This window comes from Callospermophilus lateralis, chromosome 18 (assembly GCF_048772815.1).
Source record: "Callospermophilus lateralis isolate mCalLat2 chromosome 18, mCalLat2.hap1, whole genome shotgun sequence".
Lineage (NCBI taxonomy): Eukaryota > Metazoa > Chordata > Mammalia > Rodentia > Sciuridae > Callospermophilus > Callospermophilus lateralis.
The window spans coordinates 32272243-32286291 of NC_135322.1; the positions used below are offsets into that span (position 1 = coordinate 32272243).

Here is a 14049-nt window from a genome sequence, read left to right on the forward strand (position 1 = left end):
TTTCCTGAAATCTTAATCCCTGGATGAAAGTTCTGTAGTATTGAATACAAAAATTTGTTATGTGCAGCAGTATAATAGAGGTAGAAGAATAACTCCTCCCTATGGACAAACTATTTTACTGTTTTTAGAAGTCAAGGTACATTTTATCTGAGAAAAGATGCATTGTTTGATTTTAACATCCCTAGGGTTTATGCCTGCAAATTTTCATTGTTTCAGGATAGGGGTGGCATTTTCTTCAATAACATCAAAGCATTCAATAATGTCAAAGCATTCTGTCAGATGTATAAATATATGCACACCAATTTCAGAATACATGGAATTTGGAAAAGGCTCTATTTTGAGAGAATTGAAGAAATTCAATCTGAATTGAAGAAAATAAGTTTCTTGCAGAATAGATAAAAAATGATACCACAAAAAAAAATCCATATAAAGCTAGATGAAAGGAACATAGGTCCCTAATAACCTCATGGAATTAATTTAATGCATCTGTGCTTTATAATATTTAAGGGATTTTTTTGATAGCTGGAAACAAAACAGTGATAAACTGTACAGTTACTCATCATTAGATTAAATGCACAATTCTTTGTTATTTACATTTCTGAATGAGACAAAGCCACCTTATATGGCTACCCAGGGAATTTATCAGAGGACAGGTTAAATAGTGAGTAAGGAGCTGCAGCTATGGGGAATGGTTTGTGTGTGAGAGGAGGTTTGGGGGTGCAAGTTTTTTGTTCTTTCTGTGGATTAGCTAATTTAAATGCTTATTTTGAGATTCAGTACATTGGACTGTCCCAAGTTATAAGGTATTTGGCCTTGAGGTAATTAAGGTAGAAGCATGGTGTGGGAGATGATAAGGGAATTGGGGTAATTGATTCATTGTTGAAGAAGAAGAGCCTCTTAAACCAGGTCTCAAATTTGGGTTAGGGCAGCTTTTTTTTTCAATGAGTATATTATAACTTTAGTAAACATAAAGCAAGTAAAAGGAAGTAATAAAAATAAAAACTAGGAATAATGTTATAAAATATAAAATTTAAAAGTTAATAATACATACCAACTTCTTTAAAGAGTTGACAAGCAGAAAGTAATAATTAAATAGATAAATATCAAGGAAAAGAAGAACATAACTAAAAATTAATTCAGAGAGGTAGAATTTATCATAAATTATGCCGCAGTAAATTTTAAAACTATTCAAATGGAATGTGTTCTAGAAAAAAAAAAAATCTATTACAGACTGAATTATTTACCCCCGATGTTTTTATGTTGAAGACTGCAAAAGATGACTGTATTTAGATACAGATGTAGTTTGTAAAGTAGGGCCTTTAAAGAGATAAGTAGATTAAAATAAGGTCCTTGGATGAGAGCTAATATAATCTGACTGGTGTCTTTGACATGGGAAGAAGATATAGAGGCATTTGGTCATAGAAGAGTAATCGTGTGAGGACAAAGTAGGAAGAGGATAACCGTCCTTAAGCTAAGGAGAGAGGCTTTAGAAAAAAATTAAACCTGTTGACACTATGTCTTGGACGTCTGACCTTCAGAACTGTGAGACAATCAATTCTGTCATTTAAGCCACCCACTCCATGGTACATCGTATGGCATCTCAAGCAAACTAATGGAGTTACCAAAACTGATATAGGAAGAAATTTTTAAAATGACATAGGGCTGGAGTTGTGGCTTAGTGGTGGAACGCTTGCCTAGCACACGTGGGGCACTGGGTTCAATCCTCAGCACCACATAAAAATGAAGGTATTGTGTCCACCTACAACTAGAAAATAAATATTTGAAGAAAATGACATAGAGCTATAATAGTTTTTTTAACCTTTTTGTTGTTATAGGTACCAAGGAGGAGAAAACTATTTAAATTCACGTTTTAATTTGTCAAATTAAGTATAAGGAATAAGGTTTTGTCAGATCAAAGATTTTGTCAGAACTTTGGAAAGTTGTGATTACAATGTGATTGTAATGTCTCACTTTTTTTTTGTTTTTGTTGTTCCTTCCTTTACCTCCCCAAGAACCAGTTGTTATCCCATTAAGAATCTTTAGTCAAAAAGTAACACATTAGTCAAAAAATCTTAGGCCTCCCCTTCATCATACTTGTCTTCAAAGAAATAAAGAAAAAAAGAACAATTCCAGCTTTTTTTTCTAGGAAAATTATATCAATGCTTAAAGGAACAGGTAGCTCCTACTTCATTAAACAGAGAAAGTGCAACAATAAATTTTATGAGCTTAATATAGTTTTATAAAACTTGACATATTTAGTATGAAAAAGTCAAGTTTTATACCAATCTCACTTATATTCTTTTTTTATCATTTTTATGTATTCCTTTGCTCATTTAACAAACTTACTGAGCCTCTACCATGTGGAAATTACTGTTCTAGATACTAGAGAAAAAGACTGATGAAAACAAAAATCCCTGCCTTCTAGAAATTTTATTGTAGTAGGGGAAGTTGACAAAAACCCTGACTTTTAAATAGAAAAATGAATAGATTCAGTGCAGCAAATTTAAATACATGATGTTATAGAGAATGACAAATTGCTTTTGATTGATTGGATGGAAAATGTTAAGATCCCTAATTTTTTTGCAAACTGAATCTAACAGAAGAAGGGGATGACATTGAAAATCTGAATGAATCATGGTTGAAGTATCACTTAACATTGCATATGGCTACAAATAAAAGAAACCCTAACAATTTTAACTTCAGCAAGTAAAGGTTTTATTTCATTCACCCAAAATTCTGGAAGTGGGAAGTCCTGGGCTTAAATAGCAAGTAATCAGTGCCACCAAGAATAGAGAATCCTCTTCTCTTGCTCCACTGTCTTTAACATGAGATATTTATTCAAATAATTTTACAATAGCTACTGTTCCTCTAGGTGTCATGTCTACACTGATAAGTAAGAATTAAGAAAGAGGAAGAGGCTCATAAAACATTCCTAGAAACTTGATCCATTGATTTCTGCTTTATCTTACTGACTTCTCATCAGCTTCAGAACTTAGTCACATAGTCATTCCTGCTGCTTTGGAGTCTTGTAAAGTTAAAATCAGGCTTTTATTAGTAAGAAACATAGTGAGATATTGGTGATCAATCACTAGTATCATGTGCCAAAACCAAGTATTTTAGTCTAGAAATGTAAGGTTGATTTAAAGTGAGAAAATTCATTACTGTGATTTATCACTGTAACAAATTAAGGGAGAAAAACCATATGAAAACTTTTTTTTTTTTTTTTTTTTTGGTACCATGAACTGAACCTAGGGGCAACTAACCACTGAGCCATATACCCAGCCCTTTTCTTATTTATTTTATTTTGTTTTGATACAGAGTCTCACTAACTTGCTTAGGGCCTCACTAAATTGCTGAGGCTGGCTTTGACCTTGCGATCCCGAAGCTCTTGAGTCACTGGGATTACAGGCATGCACCACTACATCCATCCTCACTTCATGAAAAGTATTCTTGAATATTTGAGAATAAGGTGGAATTTCCTTAATCTCATAATATTCACCTATGAAAAAGTCTACAACAGTTATAAGAAGCAGACTATTTAAATTCCCGGATCAGGAAAAGGACAAATTATATAAATAACCTAGACAGGAACAGCAGAAATGAATGTTCTAATTTCTAGCGATGATGATATTGCTTACACACTAAATCCAAGTTGATTCTTAGATAAACTAATTTTAACAAGTTCAACTGCAATGATATATGATCAATATGTGGAGTTCAGTGGCAATTACCAATTAAAAATTAATTATAATTTTAAATATTCTACCTGTTATATCTGCACCTTACTAGCATATGGACAAAATTATAAAAAAGAAAACCTAAATATATATATTAGTGTAAATCATGTTAATATTCAGTCTGGCATAATGTTTTGAAAATGTCAGTTCTCTTCATAGTTATATCAAACTTCAATAAAATGTCCATAGAAATTCTAAATTTTAATGGAACTTGACAAAATGATCTTTAACTTTGTATAGAAGAGTGAACTGTGAAATACACAAGACCATTTTGGAGAAGGAAAAATACGAAGGAAATGAAAGGAAACTCACTTTACCAGATATAAAACCTACCACATGTCAACAGTAAATGAAATGAAACAATATAATATTTGTACAGTGATAAACATAGAGTGGAATAGAATTTAGGGTCCAGAAACAGTTAATATATGCATACACATTCCACTACATATGAAGCTTGATTTATGATAGTGTAAGCTTTTAAGAGCAGTAAGATAGACTGCAATGAATGGTGCTCCATTTTTCTTTAAAAATGACATCAAATGCTTCTTTTTACGTAGAAAGTTTGGATTTTGAGAGGTAAAAGTTTATACTTTTAGAATAATGGTATTGAAACTTTGTGATCTCAGGATCCCCTAATATTCTTAATATTTTGAGAACCCCATCAAGCTTTAGTTTGTTCCTATATGCTTATTTTTGTTTTGTGTATGTTTATATTTATTAATAGTTACTGTATTAGAAATTAAGGATTCATTATTTTTTAAAATAATCCATTACATGCTACTATAAAATACTGTTTTATGAAAATAGCTGTTTTCGAAAGTAAAAGTAATTGAGTGAAGAAAGAGTCATTGCTCTACATTTTTGGAAATCTCTCATTTCTGACTCACTAGAAGATGTGGATCTCATAATCTGCTTTGGCCTTCAGTCTTTTGCAATATCACATACCTTGTAGCCTCTAGAAAACTCACTTTCCATTTGTGAGAGAATGAAAATTAATAATTTTGAGGTTATGGGCCCCATGGTTTCTGTATCATACCTTGAAAATGATTATTATAGAGTAGACTATATAATATCTTTCTGACTTCCAGATAGGGAAGGCTTTCTACAACAACACATAAGTACAAACAGTAATCTTAAATTTCTGCAGGTCCATAATGAAACATGGTATTCTTTTTGTTGAATACACAAGAAATTTTCATTTCTAAATTTGGAAAGTTATATGGGTCTACAGTTTCCTATTTGTAAAAACCTTTGCTACTTTTCAGATTTCATTTTAGATTTTTTTTTTTAGATTTCATTTTTTTAAATTGAAAAATGTGATATATGTGCTTGTGTGCCATGGCACATACCCATCCATAATCCCAGCTAGTTGGTAGGATGAAAAGTAGAAGGATTGCAGGTTCAAGGCCAGCTTGGGCAGCCTAATGATACCCTGTCTCAAAATAAAAAATAAAAATGAAGGATTCTAGGTGTAGCTCCGTAGTAAAATGCCCTGTGGATTGATCCATAGTAGAGAGAGAGAGAAAGGAAAAGAGAGAAAAAAGAAAAGAAAGGTAATACTGTTTAAATATATTATGTAATAATCCAAGCAGGGTTTTTGTCAGAACCCCATAATCTGCACATTAATATTTTGACCTGAGAGGTGAGGGGGAAAAATGAAATAAAAATTAAAAGCTATAGCATTGCTCTAAGAACAGTGAGTGTTAATATAACTCCCTCCTCTTGAACTAGGATTGAAGGAAAATTCATAGAAAAATAATTCAAGGTTAGAAATAAGCTAAACTAATGCCAACCAACCCAAATGGAAGCCAGAGTTCTGTCAGAGGATAATGAAATAAATAGAGGCATAGGAGGACAGGGTGGACAGATTATGGAGAATTATTAATGTCATGTGAATGTCATTACACTGTCAAGATTCATGAAGCTTTTTGACAGAAGAGGTGATAGATAGAAAATATATTAGACCTTCGTTGCTGGGTGAATACAGAGACGAAAGGATACATAGTTTGTTAAAAAAAAAAATACAAATTCAGTTAAAGATCTAATTGGCTTTCATTAATGATTCACAAATTGGAGAGTATCTCTTCCAAAGATTTAGAAAAGGTGCTTCCTGAACTCAACAGAGCAGGTTGGCTTTATAGGCATAAAAGCGTTGAAGAAAGCAAAAGTATCAGATTGTGTTTCAAAGTTAGTTGTAAGATTAAAACAGGAGATTTCCTTATCAGGCCAACTCCAGTAAACAGGGCCTCTTCTGTTGGTTGGTTTGAATCTCATGTTTTCTGACTTTTGTTGTTGTTGTTGTTTGGTTGGTTTTGGTGCTTTAAAACTGGCCTAAGAGTTTACTTTGATGAGGTAGCAGGTAGTAAAAGTGACTTCATTCTTGTTTGGGCTGGTATTTTGGGCCTACTGTAAGAGCTCAGTCCAAATGAGTGATCTCTTATAATTTTTTTTTTTTTAACAGATCAAGATTTCTAGACTGAGAGCCTGGAAAGCAAGCAGTCTTATGGAGAAAAGCAAAATTGAGAAGTACTTCCAAATGGAAGAGTTCAGGACATGTTGTTTTAGTAAGACATCTAGGTAGAAAAACTTCATAATTGAAGATAGAAGCTAATGTATGTATTATAAATATTCAGGACTAGAATGGAAAATTGATAAATTGTAAATATGCATTAAATACATACAATAATTTATTTAATTTTAAGGAATCCAGAACTGAGTGAGGTTAGTTTACCGTATGTCACCCAGAGAGGCCATTGTATAATGAGAGTGAACTAGGTCTTCCACATCAATGTTCTTGCCTCTGTGTTTATGCTGTAAATTTTGATTCTTATACCACTATCATTAGTTCAAACCTTGATAATCACTGAGTTTACTTCAGGGAGAGGTACATTTGTATATGGAAAGAAGAGGGACAAGACAGCTTTGAAGAATGCCCACTGGTATGGATGAAAGCAAGAAGAGTTGGAGTCAGGAAGATGGGAAACAACTGAAGAATGTGATGTCAGTAGCTAAGGAAATGGGGACTTTCAGAAAGCACAAATGATCCATTTTATAAAATGTGATGGGACAAAGAGATGGATAAGGCTGGATAATTGGCTTTTTATGAGAAGTATCTTTTCAACTAGTTTCTGTTGTTGGGAGTGATGCGAGTAAAAGTCAGTCTGCAAATAAGTATTGTGGGTTTGTTTTGTGTCAGACACTATTCTCCATGCATGTAGCAGTGAACAGAACAAGTTAAGGCCCTCAGGGGGCTAACATTAGGAGATGGGACATTTAATAAACATGAATGGTATTTTAGTTTTCTCCACATACTTCATTAATCTAGAACAGCCTTTCTAGTCATGTAGTCTCTTATTTAGATAGCCAGATTAGGCTCCCTTATCTGGGCCTATTCTTGGTCCTGATATCTTCCTAAAGTGGGAAGTTGGGGAAGAAGAGAGAAATGATAGCCAGGAATATAGGCTACACGCTTGAGAAGCTTGTCAGGAAAGGTAGAGGAACTTGGGATTATTTCAAGACTTTAAACGTAGAGACCTGACAAACTATGATATGTTTTCTGTATGTGTTATAAAATTTCAGCAGCTCTTAGAACCACAAATGAGTATGAAAATGGTCATGGGTGTGTGTGTGTGTGTTGCTGGGGATCAAACTCAGGGCCTTGTGCATGCTAGGCAAGTGCTCTCTAACTGATCTACATCCCCCAGCCCAGTGCTCAAGATTTTTATATAGGCAGGTTTCCCTTAGGGTCTGCTGGCAAGGCAGTAGGGGCTAGGGAAAGCTTGAACTCTTGGGTAGAGAGATTGTGGAATAATGTTTGTTTTGTAGAAATGGAGGCTATAATACCTTAATTACTCTTTCCCTTCATTGAAAAGAATGAGCTGTTCTTTACCCTAAAGTCAAATGTCTCTTTGTTAGTGAGGAGAATGAAAGAGTTGAGATTCACGTGCCCTAACAATTCATCATTTGTGAATAGACTGGGTGGACTACTTCCTTATCAACTTTTTTTTTTTTTTGTACCAGATATTGAACCCAGGGATGCTTAACCCTGAGTCACATCTGCAGCCCTTTTTTAATTTTTTTTTTTTTATTTTGAAACAAGTTCTCACTGAATTGCTTAGGGTCTTGCTAAGTATCTGAGGCTAGCTTTGAACTTAGGACCCTCCTGCCTCAACATCCCAAATTGCTGGGATTACAGGTGTGCGCTGCTGTGCCCAGCCTTATCAACTCTTGATTAATGTGGTTTTTTTGGACTCTGAGCTTAGAGATTTTTTGGAGGACCTAGAGAACAAGGAAGAATTATTTTTGAGTGGCTGTGCTTTCCTCTGCTCTAATTTCTCTACTGATTCCTTCCCATCTGTTTTCCTTCTTCCTGTGATTTTTCAAAGCTTCTCCACTGCCGGTGGATCCTTGTCTTGGTTTTGAGATTTATTACTGTTTCATTCTTAAAGTATATACATTATATTAATTACGTATGTGGAGGTTGGAGGTGTATATTGCCACCTCAAAAGGATCTTGTGATGATAGACAGGTGCATTTATTCAGTTTGTCGTATTGAACCATATACATGGAAACCAAATTTAAGACCCTGTGGTTAGAACCCATAGCTCACTTAAGAAATTGGCTTTATTAAAATGAATAAACCTTTATTAAATAAGAACTGACCATAATCTTCATTTCATTGTTAGTTTTGAGAGTATAAACTTAATCTGATATCTGAAATCTATATGAGAGCTTTGAGTTTATAACCAAAAGTACTTGCAACTATAGAAAAAGCAGAAAGATTAGACTCTAGGAGAATCAATAGACTCAAGACTCCAAGTTGATCCAACGAGGTACTAGCATTTTGTACAACAATAGAATACAACAAAGATTTCAAAGTATTTAACATTTAATATGGACATATTAGACTGCAAATATTCTCTAGTATAAAAACAATGCTTTATATTTTACCTAGTTCTTAAGATACACAGTCCTCATAAGCAGTAATAGATACATCATTAAAGAATTACAGTTGGAGCATTGAAAGTACTTATATTTTATTTCTTTGTTGTATAATATTAGGTTCTCACTGAAAGTAAGCTTTATGTTAGAAAAACCAAGTATAGTAGAGGATACATAGTAATGTAATACTCTCAAGAATTTCAGCATGTTAAAAAATACGTTTGGAGGCAGGTATGTATTTGAATTTCAAATGGTATCTAATTATTCTTGTCAGTATCTAAAGATCCTGTTATTGCATGTGTCCTTATATTTCATTTGTTTTCTTTTAGGTCTCTTTTATTCAAAACCTTGTATTTTGTGTAGAAAGAGTTTACCGTGTTCCTGACTTTGGTATTTGGGAAAGAGGAAGCAAATATAATAATGGCAGCACAGAGCTACATTCAAGGTAATTTCCCAATTCTGAGGGTGTTTTTGTTGTTGTTGTTGTTTGCTTGTTTTTGTTGTTTAAATATATGGAAATTGAATATGAGTAAAAATCAAAGCAATGGATTTAAGCTGTAGTTTCTGTGTAAATTAGAGTCCCATTAATGAATTTCAAGAAAGGAGCAGGGCGTCTTTCCCAACCTTCCAATGTGTCAGTCCATCCATTTCAGCTTTTACTCTTAATCCACAGCTTGCCTTTTTGTTCAACCAAGTCATTTTCTTGTCTTTGAAATTTTGTTACTTGAAATGTCAAATACATTAAAGTTTTCAAACACCAGATACATGCACATTGCATTTGAAATTCCCTTTTGTGTTAAAAACCTGAATTTCATTCTAACCACAGATTCTTATACCCTTCAATAAATCTTATTCAGTGTCTTCTATAAGAGTTCTGATCAACATCTTGAACTATAGTTTAGTATGTTTGAATAAGCAACAGTTGCTGACAACTCATGTTAGGTAGTTTATTTACTATTAATAATAATCGTAGTTTATTTACTTAATAGTGTTAAAAAGTAGCTCTAGAGGATCCAAGATGGTGGACCAGAGGGAGGCAGCATTCTGTGTTGCTCCATAACCCAGATCTCAACTAGTGGGAATACTGCTTCTCTGAGAGTGATAAAAGACCCCTACATAGCTGTTGTTGCACAGAAATCACCAGTGCTGTGCCCATGCACAGGGTTCTGGGCATCCGCATTAAAGTAGGACTTCCGACTCCCGATACCCAATTCCTGACTACTAGCCCATGCAGGACTCCTGAGTGCCTTAGCAGGATGACCATATCACCACCTGCCCAGAACTCCCAGACACTGCTCTTCTCCCATACAGGACACTCAGCTGCTACACACCCATAGAACTCTGGCTGCCACTCCCCTGTTAACCCCCACCTACCAACGGAGGGGCTCTCCCGTCACCTCCATCTTGTGACTCTGCAGCTACTGCCATAGTCCCCTATGCATGGTAATGTGCCTACACTTGAGGACATCACACAAGCTCTGAAGTCAGCCAAAAGCCACAACACTACACACCATAGAGCTCATTTCTGAACATATCGCACAACGGCCATCACCTGGCTCCCCCTACCTGACCTGATACCCCAGCTGGAAGCAGCCTGCCTCCATCTTGGGTCACCTTCCTCACCATCTTTGGTGGAAACAACACCCAGATTTGAACTCTAGCTGGCAAGGTACCCAGTTTCCAACTCCCCACTCTCCCCAGCAGATGGTAACCCAGAACAGTAACTATCCAACACAAAACAGCTCTCAGTGGGATGGGTGTGCAATGGGACCAGGGCATCACCCATGGGAGCTCCAGTGAGAGAGGTCCCTTAATTGGGAATTAGTAAGGGAGAGGGTGCAACAGTTTGGAGACTAACAGAGAGACCAGGAACTTGGAAATCTTTAGGCAAGATAGGGAGATAGGACAGGGCCCTCAAGTCATACAAGTGGACCCAACAAGAAACCCTTGAGGTGCAGTCTCCCATCAGGGACTGGTGGGTGCTATACGTTATTTCAGGTACCCTGCACCAGGACTAGCCTTCCCACCCTGGTTACCCTCACCATCTTGAAGGCAGAGATACCAGCTAACAACAGACAATTCCAGCTATTGGATGAGAAGGAAAGCAGAAACATACTGATCTCCAGCCAAAACAATTAACAATCCTGGTTTCTTCCTTTGAGATTTTTTTTTCTCTCTTTCTTTACCCCCTCTGTTTTCCTGCCCTCACATCCCCAACATATATGAAACCAAGTACTTTGCATGAATTAGGATTTTGAGGACTGGGACGTCTGAATAGCATTTTATAGTTGTGCTGTACATGCCTTTTTTTTTTCTTTTACTTTCTTTTTTCCTCCAATTTTTACTATTTTAACATCCGTTATTTTTCTTAATACAAATGTGTGTTTCTTTTATGTACTCCACTGTCTTTCCACATACTTGTCTACCCAAAATTACTTTTGTCTATTCCCCTGCTACTAACCTTCTTCATTAGATTTATTTCACTCTTCCTAAGATATACTAGATCTATATCGTCACATCCTGCCTCCTAGCACATCATCCTACACCTCACTCCCAGTTCATTGTCCATCATCAGAAATTGTAAACCCTTTTACAAACCTACGGATTATATTATAGATAATAATCAAATTCAACATTTCTGTACATTGTGACCAAACTATAAATGTCCAATAGCAACAAATTGTTTATAGGTGCTATATTGTTTACATTGGGATCTTTTAACATTGTTCTTCCCCACAAAGGAGAGGTATTGGAACCCTGCAGGACCACAATAAGAATATATTTTGTCTTCATTGTCTGAAGTCCTGTCTTCCAAGTGGTCTATTCTGTTGGTGATGCTTTCAATTGAACTTTTAATTTGGTTTATTGTTTCTTTCATTTCAAGGATTCCTGTTTGTTTTTTAGAACCTCTGTCTCCCAATTGAAGTAATCTTTTGCTGCCTGTATTTGTTTATGTAGCTCTTTGTGGAAATGATCTTTTACTGCCTGTATTTGCTCTCTTATATCATCCTTTAATTCACAAAACATTTTAATCATGTACATCTTAAACTCCTTCTCTGTAATTTCTTCTGCCATGCTGGCCATGGATTCTAATAATGTGGTATCTTGATTTGTTTGGGGCACTTTCTTCCCTGGCCTTTTCATATTGCTCATGTGTCTTCCCTTCTAGTGCTGCTGTGTGTCCTAGGCGTTATCGTCTTTACCCTATATATTCTTCTAATGAAGAAGGTTAGTAGAATGTAGACTACACAGGTAATATGGTACAGAACATTCAAGAAATGTGGGATATCATAAAAAGTCCAAGTTTAAGAGTTATTGGGATAAAGGAGGGCACAGAATTGCAAACCAAAGGAATGAACAATTTATTCAAAGAAATAATATCAGAAAACTTTCCAAACATGAAAAATGAATTGGAAAACCAAATTCAAGAAGGATGCCAAATGTACAAAATCACAACAGATCCATATCAAGGCACATTATAATGAAAATGCCCAACATATAGAATAAAGAGAGAATATTAAAAGCCACAAAAGAAAGGAATCAGGTTGAAAAGTCTGCAGTAAGGAAAACTGCAGACTTTTCAACCCAGACCCTGAAAGCTGGAAGATCCTGGAACAACATATATCAAACTGAAGGAAAATGGATGCCAACCAAGAATCTTGTATCCAGCAAAATTAAGCTTTAGATTTGATGATAAAATAAAAACCTTCCATGATAAACAACAGTTAAAAGAATTTATAGCTGGAAAACTGGCACTACAAAACATACTTGGCACAATATTCCATGAAGAGGAAATGGAAAACAATAATGAAAATCAGCAGAGGGAGGTATTACACTAAAGTAAAAACTAACCAAAGAAGAAACCAAGTCAAGTTAAATAACAAAATAAACAAAAATGGCTGGGAATACAAATCATATCTCTATAATAACCCTGAATCTTAATGGCCTAACTCATCAATCAAAAGACGTAGACTAGCAGATTGGATTTAAAAAAATACCCAACAATATACTGCCTCCAGGAGACTCTTTTGATAAGAAAAGACATACACAGACTGAAGGTGAAAGGTTGGGAAAAATCATACCACTCACATGGACTGTGGAAGTAAGCAGGGGTTTCCATCCTTGTATCAAATAAAGTAGACTTCAACCTAAAGTTAATTAGCTTGAAGCAATAAATAAGAACATTTCATATTGCTCAAGAGAACCATGTAACAACAAGACATAACAATTATAAATATATATGTCCCAAACAATGGAGCATCTATGTTCATCAACCAAAATTCTTCTCAAGTTCAAGAGTCAACACAATAATCTTGGGTGACTTTTAACACACTTCTTTCAACACTGGATCGATCTTCCAAACAAAAGCTGAACAAAAAAACTATATAAACTAATAATACTATCAATAACTTAGACTTAACTGACATATATAGAATATTTCATCCTTCAGTAAGCAAGTACACTCTCTTAGCAGCACATGGATTCTTCTCTAAAATAGACCATATAATATACCATAAACCAGCTCTTAGCAAATACAAAAGAGTAGAGATAATACCCTGCATTCTATTAGATCATAATGGACTGAAAATAGAAATCAATGACAAAATAAATTAAAAAGATTACTTCAACACCTGGAGACTAAATAATATGCTAATGAATGAACAGGGGGTTGCAAAAGACATTAAGGAAATCAAGTTTTTTAGAGGTAAATGAGAATACTGACACAACATATTGAAATCTCTGGGACATTATGAAAGCAATATTAAGAGGAAAGTTCTTTGCATGAAATTCATTTCTTAAAAAAAAAAAAAAAAAGCCAACAAATAAATGACCTAACATTACATCTCTAAGCCCTAGAAAAAGAAGAACAAATCAACATCAAAAGCAGTAGAAGACAGGAACTAATTAAAATTAGAGTTGAAATCAATGAAATTGAAAAAAAAGAAACAATTGAAAAATTGACAAAACAAAAAGTTGGTTCTTGAAAAAATAAATAAAATTGACAGACCCTTAGCTACACTAATCAAGAGAAAGGAGAGAGGCAACTCATATTACTAAAGTATTTGAAAACTTGTACTCCAATAAAATAGGAAATATTGAAGGTACAACAAGTTTCTTAAGTCGTATGATTTGCCCAAATTGAATCAGGATGATATACACAATTTAAACAGAACAATATCAAGCGATGAAATACAAGATGCCATCAGAAGTCTACCAGCCAAGAAAAGCTCAGAACTGGATTTATACGCAGCCAAGTTCTACAAGACCTTTAAAGAAGAACTAATACCAATATTCTCCAATTTATTTCATGAAATAGAAAAATAGGGAGCACTTACAATTAGGCCAATATCACCCTGATCCCAAAACC

The 14049-nt window shown here is 34.8% G+C and overlaps 1 protein-coding gene across 2 annotated transcripts in view; it reads left to right on the forward strand.

Moving 5' to 3' along the window:
• Phkb (phosphorylase kinase regulatory subunit beta) overlaps window positions 1-14049 on the forward strand; it is a 224084-nt gene that overhangs the window by 71232 nt on the left and 138803 nt on the right. For both annotated transcript variants that reach the window (XM_076839471.2, XM_076839472.2), the window contains exon 7: window positions 9011-9126. In XM_076839471.2, the coding sequence (XP_076695586.1) occupies window positions 9011-9126 (116 nt within the window). The remainder of the gene's footprint in view (window positions 1-9010; window positions 9127-14049) is intronic.